Source organism: Vespa mandarinia, chromosome 20, assembly GCF_050613455.1.
Source record: "Vespa mandarinia isolate Hongniang chromosome 20, ASM5061345v1, whole genome shotgun sequence".
Taxonomy (NCBI): domain Eukaryota; kingdom Metazoa; phylum Arthropoda; class Insecta; order Hymenoptera; family Vespidae; genus Vespa; species Vespa mandarinia.
This window is the reverse complement of record NC_140829.1, coordinates 1,276,669-1,294,276: the sequence shown is the minus strand read 5'-3', so window position 1 is coordinate 1,294,276 and position 17,608 is coordinate 1,276,669. Positions and strand designations below refer to the sequence as shown.

The following is a 17,608-nucleotide window of genomic DNA, read 5'->3' as shown; positions in this document are numbered from 1 at the left end:
TTACAGGTAAAATATTCTCGTGTAAAAAGTATTTAATTTTAATCATTACGTTTTACCTTTAGTCGGTAATTAATATCAACGTAGGAAGTTAAATTATTACAGGAAAGAAAGCAAAGGTATGCACTTTATTGATATTATATGAAATATTGTAGTTATCAATTTTATTTCAATAAGTTTTATTTACTTTGATGTATTTGATATAATTTATGCTAAGAACAGTTATTGTCACGTTGACACGATAAGAAGACTGTCTTGACATTGTCCTGAGTCATAATAGCAAGTTTTAGGGTATAAAAAGCAACTTTGTAAATAATTAGTTTTTCCAACTATTAGGCGATTATATTAAAAAATACAATTTTTCCATTGTAATGATTACAAAAGTTACGTATTTAACATGCTTACGACTTTACGTTTATTTCAATACTTTGATATTTCCATTAGAAAGTTTGGTTATTCTAAATATGTAACTATTATTATTTTTCTATTGCACCACAGAAAAATTGCATATTTTATAAAATTATTTTTTAATAATTACGAATGATAATAAGGTCGCAATCTATATTATTGCATTTGACTAACTTCTTTTTTATAATACTTAATTATTTTTTTGCTACAATATACATCGAGTTGCTTTTAAGCATTGTCGCATCTTAAATTAACAATAAAAATTATTCGACGTGTCGATCGAAAACCAACATATACGATAATGATACTACATAACGATGGTGTTCGATCAAGATAAATGTCGTATTTCCATGAACGATATTGTAGACGAGCTAGGGCAAAAGTCTTGGATTGAATCTTCCCATGTGAAGTATCAAACCAGTAGGATTGTGACGTACGAAATATAAGAAAGGCCTGTCGAGTTTCAATCGCGATCTTTCCGATCTCATCATTACCTTAGCATTATCTGCATGTCGCTTTCTTCTTTTATCGGTCTTACCGAACATCGATTTCGAAGTATTTACTTTTAAGTAATCTAGGGGGTTAGATTGACGATCTGTATCTAGGACCGTACTGTTCGAATTTACAGAAATTCTCTCATATAAACGAGCTCTTTTTATTGGGGTCGCTGGATACGTTTCCATGTGATGTCTTCCATTCGTTGGATTCTCATCGCCACACGTGCCGAACAAATTAATCTTAAAAAAAGAAAAAAAAAACAAAAAGAAAAAGATACGTTTGAGTATGTACAAAATCTATCTACATAGGAATAAAATAAAAACATTTTAATGAAAGTGAAATCTAAAAGAAAGGCAGATTAAATATAATAAGAAAGTAAAGACGTAAAAGAGTCGTCTTGTTAAAAGAACAAATAGATTCGATAGATGAAAAAATAATTAATCCTAACCTGTAGTATGTCGGATAGATGTAAGTGATTTCCAATTCCATTGATGCCCTTTAAATCAGCTTGTTCGGTGAACAGCCTATCGAAACCCATTCTTCTAAGAGCTGCTGTTGCATTAATGACAGATCTATGAGTAAATTTAGGTATTTGGAGTTCTAAACTATTCCTAGGAAGTAATATTTTCAAAAGCCTGTTCCAATTATTGTCACGAGAAGCACTTGCTATTAATCTTCTTTCAAGACGATCCAAAGTATCACCTGGAGCTATATGGCCTTGTTGTCCAGGCAGTAAGAACACCGTTGTAACAAGATTTTCGACTTTACCAAGAGCAACCGCAGTTGCATCCAAACTAGGTTCGTAACCTGCAAGTATATTCGATCGCCAGACTATAGCCGGTACAGGTATCAGTTTTCTCTGTCTGATAGCCGGCGACACGGCAAAATATAATTCGCCATCTCTTCCTTCGGAACTTACGAAACTGGAATTGCAATTAGTTTGGAAAACATTGGCTGATACAGCAGCTAAAGGAGATCGTAGTGGTACCGTGTTAGCCTTTATAAAGTCCTTTATCCTACCACCTGTTTGCTTTCTAACTAGTAAATTTGTTCGTCTTCGAACAATATCACCAATGGTAGCAAAGTTCACCTCGGCAACAAGACCTTCGTAAAACTGTTGGGCTTGTTCTTTGTAAAATGGCAAAGTTTTTCTGACTCTCGCTCTATCGACGAAAAGTTCACGAACGAAGGCAGCATTTGTGATCCCTTGTCCTCTCGTCAATCCCACCATATCGGTTACGTTTTGAAACACCAAATGTGGATTAAAGGTGGCTACGTCGTCCAACTTAAGTAATTCGTTCATTTGATCGGAGGTCGTTCCTCGTGCTCCTAAAAATATCATGGCCAGTAGACTGACCATACCGAAGGGCGAAAGAACCAGGGATCTGTTTGTACTTAGGCCCTTATTAGCCGCCATCCAGAAATCGAAAGCTAAATTATTGCACATTTTCGAGAAATTAACGATGTCGCTTTCAGTCTTCGTCACGGTAACATCTAAAGCGTTTACGCTTGCCGGAGAATCTAACGGTATATTTTCATTCGATTTTATCTCCGATGTTAAAGCGGGTAAGCGTGCATCTGAGGTATGTGCTATATTCTGTACGATCTTTTGAGTCGTTGGATGGACGGTAGTTTTTTCGACGATCGATGATGCGACTACTTTATGAGGTATCAACAACCATTTTTCATTTGTTTCCCTATCCTCCGAATAACTTTCATTCATATTCTCATTGTAACTGGTTTTCGAAGTCGATTGCGAATCTAATGAGTTCTTCGTTGTCATTGATACAGACGGTGACAATAATTCCGACGACGATACTTTTTCAATAACACGCGAAGGTACAAAAATTGATTCATTACTTTCTACTTGTACCTTCGTATTGTCATTCGTATTATTATCCATTATCTCTGACGATGTTCCGTTTGTATTATTACCTTTTGTATTTGTACTAATGTTAGTCATTACTTGGTCTATCATCCAATTTGATTCACTTATCGTTGTAATGTTCTCCATCAGTTCTTCGATCGTTTTGTTTACCTGAACATACAAATCCTGTGATGGATTTTTTGTAGTACTATTTGACATTGACTCCGTGTTCTCCGAAATCTTCGTTGTAATCACATTGTCTATAGATACGTTACTCGCTTCGGTTGAAGAAAAATCATTCGTAAAAGTGATATTCAATTTTACATAAGGAGTAGAATACCTCTGCGTAGATGTATTTTCCTTTGAATCAGAATAACGAGATTCGTTTGCTTTTAACGATGCTTCCAATTCAAAGCCGGTATGATTTTTCAGCTCGTTGTCATGAATATTTAATAAAGTTTCCGTGACGGATTGTTCACCGGCAATTAAAGTCGTCATGTGTTCTTGAACTACTACAGGCACTGTGTCTGAAGTCAATAAGGTGGTATACGTTCCTGTTGTAACATTTATGACCGTCTTATCAGTTCCAGTTTCTTGCTCCGCAGGTAATAACGTCGTTATTGAATTTAACGATTCAATGAGATCGTTCTGATGTCGTACAAACGAAGATTCCTTATTCGTTACATCGAGATTCAGGCTCGAAGAAGTCTTATTGTTTGAATAGCTTTCGGTAGTTTGTACGTTATGTGTAATTATATCGCTAATTGGTGTTGTATACGATGTTTCTATCTGTGAGCTCATAGTGGTATTCTTAATTCCTGCCTCAGTCGTCCTCATATCATTGGTTTTTATCAAATTAGTAGCTGTATCCAGTTCATTAGATACAAACGATGTTGTTATTGTATGTTGGCTCGTAGAAGATGAAGAATTATCTTCAACGAAATCTTCAATGTGATAATTAATAAAGTTTGCTTCATTGGTGGGTAACACAGGTACCGAAGTTGTATTTGTTTTTAAAGTTTCCTTCGTATCGTTCATTAGTTCTTTGACTACAGATTCTGTTGTTGTACTCGTAACATAGATATTTGATTCAGTGGAAGTATTACTTACTAAATCATTGATGAAGATAATCTTGGTAGCCATAGTAGATTCAGGAATCATATTGGATAAGGTAGAAGGATCAACTGATGGACTATCGATCCGAACGAAATTAGTCTCCGTTATATAAGTAGATGTTAATGTCGAATTCATCATATTGCTTGCTACTGTAGGTTGTACAGTAGATATATCATTTATTTTCGAAATTTCCGTTTCGACCAGAGATGTCTGTTCTTCTATCGCGAGAAATTCTTTCTCGTTCGTTTCGATTGATTCTAACTTATTCGTCAAACTATCACGGTTTCCATCATACTTATCCGTATCAACGTCGGATGTTGAACTATCAGTAGGCTTAAAAGTTGTTTCATGATTTAAAGTAATATTCTTCGTAACGATTACGACAACAGGAAGGTCTGTCGTTTCTGAAAAGCTATCAGAATCTGTAATCGTACTAATGAATATTCCTTCCGATGTATTATCAGGTGAATTTACTGACAATGAAACATTAAAGTAATCATCAGGTGGTATCAATGTTGAAAAATTGATTCCTTTAGTCACATTCATTGCCAAGTTGAATAATTGTGAAATATTTAACTGTTCATCGTTTGTTGATTTTGTCGGTAATAATGTCGATGTTGAAATTATTGAAGAAAGAACGGGAGGAGTTGTTACTTCTGATATTTCAGATATCGTTACGTTTCTATTGTCGAAAAATTGCGTGGTAATATTGCTCTTAGATAAATGTTCATTCGATTCCGTTTGTGCATGCGTAATAACAGTTGGCGTGACCATGTCGGTGATCGTGTCTTCAGATAATGTCGTGACACTTTCAGATTGACTAATCTTGGTATTTGTTCTTACAGTCGATGTTTCTAATGACATTGCTTCCGTTACTTTTTTCGTTATATCATTTTCAGTGGATGACAACACTTCGTTCGTTGCTTGGATAAATGAGTCGTTCACCGTTGATCCCACCAACATAGTCAAAATCGGTACATATTCCGTTACTCGGCTAATGCTCGACTCGTCAGAGGTCACGTTTTGTTCCAATTCGTCCCAAACCTTGACTGGAACTTTTTCGAATATCGTTGCATTATTCATCTCCTCCATTGGCAAGTGAACGATGTCAGAAAACTCAAGAGTGGATTTTGTACTCGATGTTTGATACATCGAATTATCGATTATCTCTAACTGATCGGTGAATGGTTTTCCTTCGGTAGTGATCACTGGTACTGGAATCATTGGTTTCTCAGTATATTTATCTGGAGATTTCGTTTCGCCGTAACTAATAATCGTCGAAAAATTATTCTCATTTATGATTGATGTTAATGGGAAGCTGCTAGTTGTTGAAATGACACCGTTGACCAATTGTTCAGATGTTTCTGGATTAGTTAACATCGGAGGTTTTAACGTAGACAATTGAGTTTCTCGATTCAACGAAGTTTCCGATATCTCTTGCATAAGTGAATCAGGTCTTGTAATTTCTACGTAATTAGGTTCTTCCGATGTAGGATCAGTTTCGATATCGCTATTGGTCAGAATACCAGGTAAAATGCTACTCCATTCGGCATTTGCGTATTCTGGAATAGTTGATAACGAACCAGCCATAGTCGATGGTTTATCCAATGCACTTTTTAATACATTTTGCACCTTTTCAACTACATCCATCACCTGCGAATCAAGAAAAATTAGAAAAGTAACCATTTCAATAAAGTCGTCTTTGGTGATCGTCTATATTAAATTTTTAACTTGGATAATATTAGAATAAGATAATTTTTTTTTTATTTGTATCATAATATTTAAAAAATTAAAAAATTAGATAATGCCGTTTTTCAGTGTAAATATATCAACAAGACCGTCTTACCTTCTTTTCTCCATTCAACAGATCACCAGATTTATGAGGATCATATATCTCCATCGCAACGTGCCCGCCGTTTCCACTTGCGATTAGAGTCTGTATCTCACGTAAACTCATTTGCTTCGTGATCATGTTCCCCTGATCGTTGTACGTGTAGAATAGAAATTTGTCTGGTTTCAACAGCTCTGCTGGCGAAGCTGGCAAATCCCGTCTTATTGAATTCTTATTCTCGTCCCTCTTGTAATCCGAAGCGTTTTTCGAAGCGTTACTAAAAATTTTACGGATATTCTAGTCGTAACGAATTGTTTCATATTTAAATTCTTTTAGAAGCAACTAAATAATTAATTAATTATATTAATTATTATTATAATATTAGCCATAAAATTAAATGGAATTTCGTAAATCATTTTGCTGACCTACGCTCATCCCATAATTTTTCAGTGCCATCTAATCCACCGGCCGTGACCTTTGACAGCGACGAAGCCTTGCACGATGAAAAAATGCTTGTCAAGAGAATGACAAGTACTGTTAAAGCTTGCCTCCCTTGACGAGTACGAAAGTTTCTAGTAACCTATAAAATAAAGAAAAGAAATAAAGCCTCATTTTTGAGCCAGACAGAGTTCATAATGCGATTTTCGATGGGTCGAATTTACTTCGAGTTCATTTGAGAAAATACCGCGCAAATTTAATGTAGACATTCGAAGGTTTTATCGAACGTGAATATGAACAAGACGTTTTATCATACACACGTATCGTTTTCAATTTTGTTACTAATACTTTGTACGAAAACTTACAGACATATCGATCGTATATCGACCGGTTTCTTTCTTGATGAAAAACATGATGTGCTTTGCGAATTTCGAGAAATTATTTAACTACGTGCGATTCAATTTTATGAATGATTCTTTTTACTATTATTTCCGGCGAAATGTAGTCGAACGTTATTCTTATCGAAATAACGCAGAAGGGATGTTATTTAACCTCATCGTTGCTACGAATTTTGATTCTTTGTTTTTTTCCTTGGTCTATTCGTTTTCCGCTTCTCTTTCTCGCACACACGCACTCTCAACAGACTTTCTCTCTTTCTCTCTCTCTCTCTCTTTCTCTCTCTCTCTCTCTCTTTCTTTCTTTCTTTCTTTCTTTCTCTTGTTACTCTTCTCTTTTTATCCCTCTGCCTCTGATTCTCTCGTTCTTACTGTCCTATCCTTTCTTTCTTTATTTATTTTCTTTTCTTCTTTTCTCTTTTTAGTTCCCTCCCACCACCCTTTCTTTCTTCAAATTATCCTCTCCGGTTACGTTATATACGTCCGTGTATCCTAATCCTTTCGAACGACTTTCCACGACGCTCGTGAGGCCTCCTAAGGAACTGCAACCGAGACGAACGATCTTGCGGTTGACCTTGCCGCAACGACTAAGGATAGTGACCTTACCGAAGACGCTTATATTCCTGCTACTACTCGTCCTCTTCTCCTGTTTCTCTCCTCCTTCTTACCCCTCCTTTTCCTACTACTTACCATGACTGCTCTCCTCTTTCTCTCTTTCAATTTTTCCCCTACCTTCGAAGTCGTCCCGCTTCTCTCCTCCTGTTCGTTCCTTCGACTCCTTCCTTTTCTCTCTCTCTCTCTTTCTCTCTCTCTCCTCTCCTTTTGAACATGACTTCGAAGAAGATCGGCGGTATATGATTTGTACGCTTTTTCTTTTTCCTCTATCTCTCCCTATCTTTCTTTCTCTCTTTCCTTTTCTTTTCATTCCATCTTTGCCTCTCATTTTCTTTTTTTTTCGCTCTTATTTCTATGCCCTATGTTATTTTGTACGTTTCTTTTTATTTTTTGAACGATTTAAGCGATTTGAAACATGTCGAATGACGATTTTCTTTTCGTTCCTTCGAATCGATTCGAGCGTGTCAGCTAATAGATCTCTCTCTTTCTCTCTCTTTCTCTCTGTCTGCCTCTTTTTCTGTCTCCCTTTCTGTCTGTCTCTCTCTCTCTCTCTCTCTCTCTCTCTCTCTCTCTTTCTCTCTCTCTGTCTCCCTTTCTGTCTTTCTCTCTCTCTCTCTCTCTCTCTCTCTGTTTTCTCTTTCTCTGATCATTCTTCATTTAATCGCACAAAGTCAAAATCCTGGATAAGGATTTTTTAGAATTGCATTGCACTATCTTGAGCTAAATATATGAGTGTATATAATAAACAAACAAGCTAAATATACATATATACACTCTTATAATTAGAAAGGATTATTAGTATATTTATTAGATAGATATGTATTTATCTATGATCAAATTCGTAGAGTACAAAAGGACAGATACGGTAAGATATATGTTTGAAATGTGTCCGTGCTATATTCCTTTATATATTGAGAGCGCGTATTCTATCGGTGCACGGGTTTTAAGACGGCGTGCGTCGTAATCCAGGCCGATGATTATACCAACGATTAACGGTACACATTGGCTGACCGGTTGCGAGTCACTTGACTTCGAGACTACGATCGTAGCTAACATTCCAAATTCGTGACCACCACACTGTTGATAGTAAGTCGGGACGCTCATATTGCACATAGACCGAACGTATTCGTTCAACCACACATTTGAAGATTTTCATATATTCGTATTACGTCCCGTACGCTGATCGCAGTTTGTATCTCGTGTGTCATTCTAAAAAAAAAGAGAATAGATGCTTTTTTCCCTCAATACACGAAGAAAAATATTTTTTTTTATGTTTAAACGTGATTTATCACGCAAGAAACAAATCGGATTTTATTTTACTGCACGAAAAATTCCTTTCTTTTTTTTAGATTATTCCATTGTTAGTGGACCAATTGAAAATTTTTTTATCCGTTATTAAGATGATTCAAAGAGAGCTCTAAGATGGTGTAGTAAATTTTTTCTTGTCCTCCTCCCCAAAGTTTTCAAGGTCATCCTCAGTTTTTTTTTATACATAAATCTTATAATTTTGTTTACACCTATCTTTTAGCGAATATTGAGACGAATTCGGCAAGTATCGTAACAAATATATATTTTTTTCCATCTGAAATTACAACAAATATTCTAGTTGAAAGAATTTAATGTGAAATATCGCATGCTATGTTGTTATATACTTTTCAGAGTTGTTGATAGATCAGTATTTAGTTGTTATTCATTTGATCTTTCGCAATAATGTTGGTAAACATTTCTTTCTGTACATTTAAACTACATCTAATAATATTGGAAGAAGTGTTTCTCTGTTAGATTTGTTTTTACGGGATACATTCAAAGTAAATATTTATGATAAAATTCTAATAATGCCGGAGAATTGTAAATGCATGTTTAGTATCGATGCAAATGCCATAGAAAGAATTAAACAGTCTTTTATTTTATTTATTTACCGTCTACGCAATTTTATTGCAACTGACGGAACACAATTTTTAACACCGTTTTAATTAAGGTAAAGGATATTTTTTTAATGTTTCTTCGGTTTAGATGTAAAAAAAATATATATATACTTTTTTTATTTATGATACTTGCCGAATTCGTCTCAGTATTCGTTAAAAAATAGATGTAAAAAAATATTATAGATTTATCTATAAGAAACTGAAAGTGATCTTGAAAACTTCGAAAAATGAGTTGACAAAACAAATTTAGACTCTCTTTGATTGACGTTTAATTCAATCGGATATATCAGCTGATACTCATTTTTTTCCAGATAAATCGTAATTGAAATATAAATATTTAATTCATAAATATTTCCATCTAATTGAGGGTTTTTCAAATCCGTTTCTTGGTGATAATATTAACAATTGATATGGATAATCATTATCATGAATTGATTTTGGAAACTATTAATCAGGATTTGGATCTGGTCGGGAAAGGAATATTCGATTTTCTTGAGATAAAAATTATATTTCGAATATAGTAAAATATATTTATTCTAACAAATTATTTTTATACAGGCTGTTTCAAGAGCACAAAATATTGAAATTAAATCAACAAGTACTTCAATATCGATGAAAAGTGTAGAACAAGTTCAGAATAATAAGTACTTTAATAAAGGAAAAGCTTTAAGTATCCTTATAGAGCAGGACGAGGACGATGAACTAGATGTCAAAGTCGAAAAAAATTTCAATGACCTATTTTGGAGGGAAAGTTTTTTTATCAATGGAAGTAATTACAACGGTACTTGGGACGCAGTCAGCATGGCAGGAATTGGAAGATACATTTTACCGAATGGTTAATAAATAAATAAAGTATTCCTCTTTTTAATAATATTTAATTTTTCGTGTCAATATTTATAAGGTGATATTTACCAAGCAAAATGATATCTATACCAAAGTGTATACTATTTTTTTTAAGCCACGGAAATGGGATATTTTCAAACTTATTTTATATTTTAAAATCAATCTAAATTTCATTAATAATTTTATTAATAAATTTTATTAATAAATTTCATTAATAAATTTCATTAAAAATTTATCTTTACAATCTTTACGGATACATTATAAATCTTATAAATGTATTAAAAAAAAATAAAAAAATATACAGGAACCGTCTTTGAGGGTGAATTTCGCGATGACAAATTTCACGGAAACGGAACCATGTCCTGGCCATGCGGACAGAGCATAGATGGGGTCTGGATATCTGGCAAGCTGAAAACTAAGCGGTACAGATTCAAGGATGGTTTGATATTCGCTGAAGATGGCTGGGAATATTGTCAATTTCCTGACAGACGGTTGGCGTAACACGTTTCTATAATTTACAGTAACCCTGATATTATCGTCAAAGTTTCTAATTTTTCTCATGCAGATTTTATGCTTGTATCACGACTGGCTTGAGACCTGCGAGAATAACGCTAAAAACCAATTGTCAACCGGCCAAAATAATTCCTCTCTTTTGTTACGATGTGGGTTGCGGTATATATTATCCGAATACTCATTGTATCATGTCATATGATTCAACAAAGGTACAAATATCATCATTGATCATTTTTCTATTTCTTCGTTGAATCAGCAAACAAAAAACTTTTCTGCGCGAATTTTTTCTATTCCTTTTATTTCAAATCTACCAAATGTATGGAACATTTTGAAGATAATCGAAATACCAACTAAAACGAAAGCCGAGTGGATTATAAGCAATTGTCGGAAAGCCTATGATGAACCTACACATTATCAGCCATGGTTAAATGAAAATTGGTCAAAAAAAACGAGGCAAGAATTAAATATAAAATATTGCTTACCCTTATCAAACGATTCACCGCAAGGATGGTGGAAAAGGTATAATCGTAATTATTCTGTAATAGTAAATTTCTTTATATTGAATTAAGATTTCACCATTACCACACGATAAAACTACATATAGTCTTGAAATATATTAGAAATTCAATAGAAAATCGAATATATATAAACTTGTTTATAAAATCGTACTAACATATATATATTATATATATAATTATTCTCTACATATTCCCGAAACAAACAAGATTGTCGATTTTCGAGCAAGATACTAGCGTATATCAGAAACCTGACGAGTTCCTTTACAAACATTGTTATTTGAATCGAAGAAAAAAAAAGATATGTAAAAATAGCGAAGAAGGAAATCACTGCAATTAAAATCTTTCGTTATGTTTTGTTTTTATAATATATAACTATATCCATAAAAAAATATGTATGGAAAAAAAAAACAATAAATATCCATCGATACGATCATCTTGCGTTTTCTATTGTTTTATAAACAATTTTTGCGGACATATTGATAGATATCGACGGACAAGAAACGTAAGGATAGCTGCAAAAGGAAGCGTTATACGAAAAGATATAACCGTTTTTATTTCGTCATAATTGAAAAATAAAGTAGCAAAATAATTAAACGTAAAAAATGGTAAGTCACTTGTACAAAATTTATCAAGGATTGACAATTTATCAATTAATGATCTATTAATGTTTGTATTACTCATTATGACTGATTCGAGTTTACTTAAAATTGATGGATAGCGTGAGTGTCTATCAGTGCACGTAGGGCAAGGTGGAGTTCAGATTGGTAATGCCTGTTGGGAATTATACTGTTTGGAACATGGAATTCAACCCGATGGGCAAATGCCCTCAGATAAAACAGTAGGAGGAGGGGACGACAGTTTCAATACGTTTTTTAGCGAGACAGGTGCAGGAAAACACGTTCCAAGAGCTGTTTTTATGGACTTAGAACCTACTGTAGTAGGTATGATCATTATCATCCCCTTTTTTTGTATTGTGATTTTCATGATTTTTCGATTATCTTTATGTTATTTTTTAACAAGTTCTTTTTTATATTTCAGATGAAGTACGTACAGGAACTTACAGGCAACTCTTTCATCCGGAACAGCTGATCACAGGGAAAGAGGACGCAGCAAATAATTATGCGAGAGGTCATTATACCGTAGGCAAGGAAATTGTAGATTTGGTATTAGATCGATTACGCAAATTAGCTGATCAATGTACGGGACTCCAAGGATTTCTTATTTTTCACGCTTTTGGTGGTGGTACCGGATCCGGATTTACCAGCCTTTTGATGGAACGATTATCTGTTGATTACGGAAAAAAATCAAAACTTGAATTTGCTATCTATCCGTCGCCCCAGATATGCACGGCGATAGTTGAGCCATACAATTCTTTACTAACTACTCATACGACTCTCGAGCATTCAGATGCCGCTTTTATGGTAGACAATGAAGCGATTTACGATATCTGCCGGCGTAATCTCGACATAGAGAGGCCAACTTATACAAATCTGAACCGTTTGATCGGCCAGATTGTTTCTTCTATTACTGCGTCTTTGCGTTTCGATGGTGCCCTGAACGTTGACCTTACCGAATTTCAAACGAATTTGGTACCTTATCCCCGAATTCATTTTCCACTTGCCACTTACGCACCGGTTATCTCGGCCGAAAAAGCGTATCATGAACAGTTGACGGTAGCAGAGTTGACTAATGCTTGCTTCGAGCCGGCCAACCAAATGGTAAAATGCGATCCACGACATGGTAAATACATGGCTTGCTGCATGTTGTATAGAGGTGATGTTGTGCCGAAGGATGTAAATGCCTCGATTGCTACTATCAAAACCAAACGTACTATACAATTCGTTGATTGGTGTCCAACTGGATTTAAGGCATGCACACGTTCCAATAGGTTCCATGAATTTTACCAATTTTATTATTTTGATTCTATTCGTTAATTCGCTACTCGTTAATTAGGATCGCAATTTATCATTTTTAGGTCGGTATAAATTATCAACCACCTACGGTTGTACCTGGCGGCGATCTCGCCAAAGTTCAACGCGCGATTTGCATGCTGGCTAATACGACCGCCATCGCCGAAGCATGGAGTAGACTCAATCACAAATTTGACGTTATGTACTCGAAACGTGCTTTTGTACATTGGTACGTAGGAGAAGGTATGGAAGAAGGTGAGTTTTCAGAAGCACGAGAAGATCTAGCGGCATTGGAAAAGGATTACGAAGAAGTTGGTTTGGATTCGGTTGAGGGTGAGGGCGAAGGAGGAGAGGAATATTAATTTATTATTAATCTAGAAAACTGTCTAATCTAGAATGCTAAAGAATTCTCTATTAAATTAAATAATGTTACTCTTTGATAATATTATTCTGGTCGTAATAAAACCATTGAAAAATTAGTTCAATTAAAAGATTACGCGCGTAACTAAATATTTGTGTTGTACCAACAAAACACTGGTATATTTTTTACATAAACAGCAAAAAACCTTCATCAATGAATTGATATATCTTATTATTTTTTTATGATGATTTTTTTATGTTCGATGACAGTACGAGGTCCATCCACATTTTGCTGCACTTTAAATATTACCAATATCTTTTTTGGTATACATTCATTGATATTACAAGTTATAATATCCAAAATAAAGCGTAAATTATTACATTCAGAACCATTAGGAATTTGAATTGACGTTGGTGTTGTAAGCGAGCCGCTCAGAGATTTGGCCATCCAAGTATCTTTTGGTAACAAGAGTGACCATTTTTGAGGTGCTTCAGAATTCAGCTTCAAATCACCTTCAAATATAATTTCGAATGTGATTGTAAGCTTTCCCCCATTTGCATTTATAAGTGTATCAAAAGTATACTCTTCGTTAACATTATCATCATCTTCGATTGGGAGAACGAAGGAAATCTAAAAAATTACGAATAAATATTAAATTATGAATAAAAATTACAATTAATCTTGATTAGTTTATTAGCTATTTTATACTCACGGACGAAATGGTTTTACTCTTTAAATCGATCTTTTTAATGGAATGATTGTTCGTATCTGCTACATATAAAGTGTCCCCACTGTTATTTATCACAAGTCCACTTGGTTCATCAAACTAGAAGATCATATTTTTAATAAAACATGTTCCTATACAAAAAAATTTGTAACATATAAAATAGATCAACTATCTCTTACAGAGAACGTATCACTTGGCTTGCCAGCACCATACAATGTTTTACAATTTCCTGCGAGATCTACTTTTTTAATTTTGTGATTATAAGTATCTGCTATATAAATTTCTTGTTGAACAGAATTCCATGTTATTCCTAAAGGATGTTGAAGTTTTGCATTATGACGAGTACCATCGATATCTCCAAAGTCATGTAAGTTCTGAAAAAGAATTCACATAATTTCTATTAATTACTCATTAAAAACATAGTCACTATATTGTATCATATAATTAACCTGTGGATTCTTGTTAGCACCACATAATGTAGAAACTTTCCCATCTTCTAAGTGAACTTGTCTGATACTACTACTTTCGCTATCAGCAAAAAATGCAGCATTATACTCTTGAGCAATTACGAGACCAGATGGTTGAGCCAACGACGCTGCATGAGGATACGAATTATTACGATTTCCTTCTCGACCGTTTCCAACAATAGCAGCGCATGTACCAGCTTTGTATAATCTGTTAAATAAATAATAAAATAAATAAATAGTAAAATAAGAAAAAAAGATGATAATTGAATGAAATGAATATTTCATTCCAAATATAAAATGCTAAACTTATTTTACTTATTTTTCCACCAAATAGTATCTTCTAAAAAGAGTGCCCAAATCTGATGTGTGCCTGCAATTGCAATCAGTAAAATCGGTACAACAACTTTGCCACTATTATAATGATATATTGTCACATCCCAAGGAGAAGAAAGTGTTTGATCTGTACCAAATTTTCCTCCTTTATAATCATGACCTTGTTTTCCTGTGCCTGCCACGGTAGTCACAGTTTGTTTTTTCAAATCAATCTAAAATAGATGTGTATTATTCATAAAAGGAATCATAGAACGTTTATAAAGTTACATAAATTTAATATAAATTAAAAATAAATTCGTATTAAAATTACCTTTCGAATAACATGATTTTCATTATCAGCAACATATATCATCTCATTGAGTACGCAAGTACCCTGAGGTGCGTTAAACTTGGCTTCTTTAAAATTACCATCTATATAGCCTGGATTATATCCACCTATAACATGTTTTATGTTCCCATAAATATCTGTTACTAAAATTCTATTATTGCCAGTATCTGATATAATTAATTTTTCTCCCATTTCAGAAGAATAAATTTCTATTTTGCCAGGAAATCGTAAAAGATCAGTTGAAGCTGGTAACAAATGTATAGCTGGTGCTATAGGAAGAGCATGGTCAGATATTTCGTTTATTGATGTAAAATAATCAAGTGCAACTTTTGTGTATAAAAATAGTTCTTCTCTATGACCTTCACCTAGTATAATTACTAACGGTTGCCCTCTTGGACCTAAAATTTCCATTAATTCTAATGTCTTGCATAAGTGAAAAATTTTATATCAAAATTTGATCAGTATTTGACAAGTATTTATGCATACCTAACATTATCATTGTTGGCCAGCAAATTACTCCAATATCTTGCCACATTGAAAGTGTTGCATCGTTAACAACAGGGTGCATTATATTATACCTTTGCACAGCTGACCTTATTTTTGTTGAATCACGCTCGTTAAAAAATTTTGCACTGTGAACACCAATCTGAAGGAACAATACTAAACATGTTTTCATGTTCTTATAATGTGCACAATTTGTAAGATATATTATTAGTATATTATTTTTTAAGAAATAAAATATAAAAAAGTAAAATTTTTATATAAATATAAAAATATTTGATACTTTAAAATATACACTAACCACAACTAAACCTAACTCTATAGAGAATTCCTTTTCTAATGCTTCCAAATCAGGCAGAATATGCATACAGTTGATACAGCAGTAAGTAAAAAAGTCTAATATAATTATTTTCCCATGGAGGTGTTTCTTCATGGAGAGATTCTCCGAGACATTGAACCATTCCAAGCCTAGCATTTAAAGAAATTACTTCACTGTGTATATACATAATCTTATATGACCACATTTAAACGTAATAGACAGAAGCAATTGTATTAAAACATTTTAAATAATGTTCATAATCGAATAAAGTGGTTTTTATTATACAAAAAATATATCACAGTAGTGCATTTTAACAATAAACAAAGTTAGTATTTGAAGATGAAGATGACTGTACGATCAGCAAAGCCTTCAGCTGTCATTAGTAGGTAAACCATAATCTTTATGTAAACTCTTAACTGTGATATTATTTATTTGAGCCATAGCACCAAATACAACTTGGGTTGCATCCTTCATATCATTATATTCATGCAAAAGGTTTGTAGTTTGCTTCATGGAAGGATATTTTTCTCTTGAAGTTTTCAAGTTGGTAAATTCTGTGTCCAATTTCTTCTCAAGGTGAAGAAGTTTGAAGAACTGTTGTTTCTTTTCATCTTCTAATGGAATTTTGTTTAATTCCAACTGCTTTTTATTTGGCACTATCATCGATGTGTCCTTCTCCACACTTTCCTTATATCCATCCAAAGTATCATCAATGAATGAGGAAGACATTGTGACAGAAGAATCAATGTGTTCAGACCTATGATTCAATCGATAAAAGGCCATACCATGTTTATGATATATATATACTCATTCTCAATGCGTACATAATATTGAATAAAAGAGAAGACAATCATAAGGTTATTGATATAGTTTCGATTGTTAGTTTTGAACATAAAAGAAGATAGCATATTAAGGTCTACAATGTTGTATTCTAATTATTTACAAAGTATTTGTAAATCGTTTATTTTCTTTTTTGCAGTTTGATCATAAAAAGTTCAAACAATAAAAGAAAAAATTTAAGTAATATCGATCACTTAATATATTCATCGTGTAGTTATTACAATACAAAAGGTTTACTAGCAGGTTAGTAACTATGTTATAAGCACGTTAATAAGCATATTAATAAAACAAAATATAATAACGAAAACCTTTCGCCTTTCTATCATAAATCTTAATTTATCGCAACATATTAAACTATTATCAAACTAATATCAAATAATTATTTAAAATTTAAGAACAATACGAAAAATTTGTATAAAAAATAAGATAACCTTTTGGGAAGTCCTTTACATAAGCGTCAGTATTAGCAAATGTTTTTATATGGCGTAGAACCAGTTTTTGTTTTTCCGTTTGATCGATAATAATTTGAAGATCATGTCGAATTTGTTCGCAAGCATCCATTAATAATTTCACTGTATCCGACACACTCATTTTTTTATTCACTTGTCCACACATGAACGAACTAACGAATTAAAAAAAAAGAACTTCGAAACGGTGAATCAGTGTTTCAATAAAAAAAAAAATATATTCCAATATATATTCATTTTACTTCTAGTTTGTAGTGGGAGGCGTAGGAATATCGTAGCAAAGCAGATCCAATCTTCATGCGCATGTCAGAAATAGCTTTCCCAGGGTTAAGATATTCATCGATCCGTGTTCTTGTCCGTTCATTGGCGAACGAATTCATAAAATAGTAGA

At 33.5% G+C, this 17,608-nt stretch overlaps 4 protein-coding genes and 1 pseudogene across 7 annotated transcripts; 2 read left to right on the top strand and 3 right to left on the bottom strand.

The window, feature by feature from the left end:
* Positions 1–12: 12 nt before the first annotated feature.
* Positions 13–7,173, bottom strand: LOC118447310 (uncharacterized). The gene is made up of 5 exons (XM_035879126.2): positions 6,521–7,173; positions 6,143–6,297; positions 5,733–5,994; positions 1,352–5,539; positions 13–1,142 (listed from the first exon to the last, which is right to left on the bottom strand). Exons 1-5 carry the CDS (start codon positions 6,566–6,568, stop codon positions 777–779), a joined length of 5,019 nt encoding a protein of 1,672 aa, XP_035735019.2. The 5' UTR covers positions 6,569–7,173; the 3' UTR covers positions 13–776.
* A 778-nt stretch (positions 7,174–7,951) lies between these two features.
* LOC118447303 (MORN repeat-containing protein 5) lies at positions 7,952–11,364 on the top strand. Its single transcript, XM_035879117.2, has 7 exons — positions 7,952–8,251; positions 9,402–9,557; positions 9,649–9,925; positions 10,238–10,424; positions 10,499–10,655; positions 10,781–10,965; positions 11,172–11,364. The coding sequence occupies exons 2-7, from the start codon at positions 9,501–9,503 to the stop codon at positions 11,299–11,301; spliced, it is 993 nt and encodes a 330-aa protein (XP_035735010.2). The 5' UTR covers positions 7,952–8,251; positions 9,402–9,500; the 3' UTR covers positions 11,302–11,364.
* Positions 11,365–11,646: 282 nt separating this feature from the next.
* Positions 11,647–13,334, top strand: LOC118447299 (tubulin alpha-1 chain-like; annotated as a pseudogene). The gene is made up of 3 exons (XR_014983419.1): positions 11,647–11,905; positions 12,003–12,832; positions 12,940–13,334. The product of XR_014983419.1 is annotated as a tubulin alpha-1 chain-like (transcript).
* A 111-nt stretch (positions 13,335–13,445) lies between these two features.
* On the bottom strand, positions 13,446–17,483 carry LOC118447294 (NHL repeat-containing protein 2). 2 transcript variants are annotated; one of them, XM_035879098.2, is made up of 9 exons: positions 17,182–17,483; positions 15,893–16,059; positions 15,577–15,736; positions 15,073–15,488; positions 14,745–14,974; positions 14,412–14,637; positions 14,142–14,336; positions 13,948–14,061; positions 13,446–13,865 (listed from the first exon to the last, which is right to left on the bottom strand). In XM_035879098.2, the coding sequence occupies exons 1-9, from the start codon at positions 17,363–17,365 to the stop codon at positions 13,467–13,469; spliced, it is 2,091 nt and encodes a 696-aa protein (XP_035734991.2). In that variant the 5' UTR covers positions 17,366–17,483; the 3' UTR covers positions 13,446–13,466. The 2 variants fall into 2 exon arrangements, with proteins under 2 accessions (XP_035734991.2, XP_085519146.1); XM_085663020.1 differs by having other exon boundaries at positions 15,073–15,197.
* Positions 16,064–17,321, bottom strand: LOC146872346 (DNA repair protein SWI5 homolog). Of its 2 annotated transcripts, XM_085663023.1 has the most exons (2): positions 17,182–17,321; positions 16,064–16,667 (listed from the first exon to the last, which is right to left on the bottom strand). In XM_085663023.1, exon 2 carries the CDS (start codon positions 16,637–16,639, stop codon positions 16,280–16,282), a length of 360 nt encoding a protein of 119 aa, XP_085519149.1. In that variant the 5' UTR covers positions 16,640–16,667; positions 17,182–17,321; the 3' UTR covers positions 16,064–16,279. The 2 variants fall into 2 exon arrangements, with proteins under 2 accessions (XP_085519149.1, XP_085519148.1); XM_085663022.1 differs by lacking the exon at positions 17,182–17,321 and having other exon boundaries at positions 16,064–17,175.
* Positions 17,484–17,608: the final 125 nt, after the last annotated feature.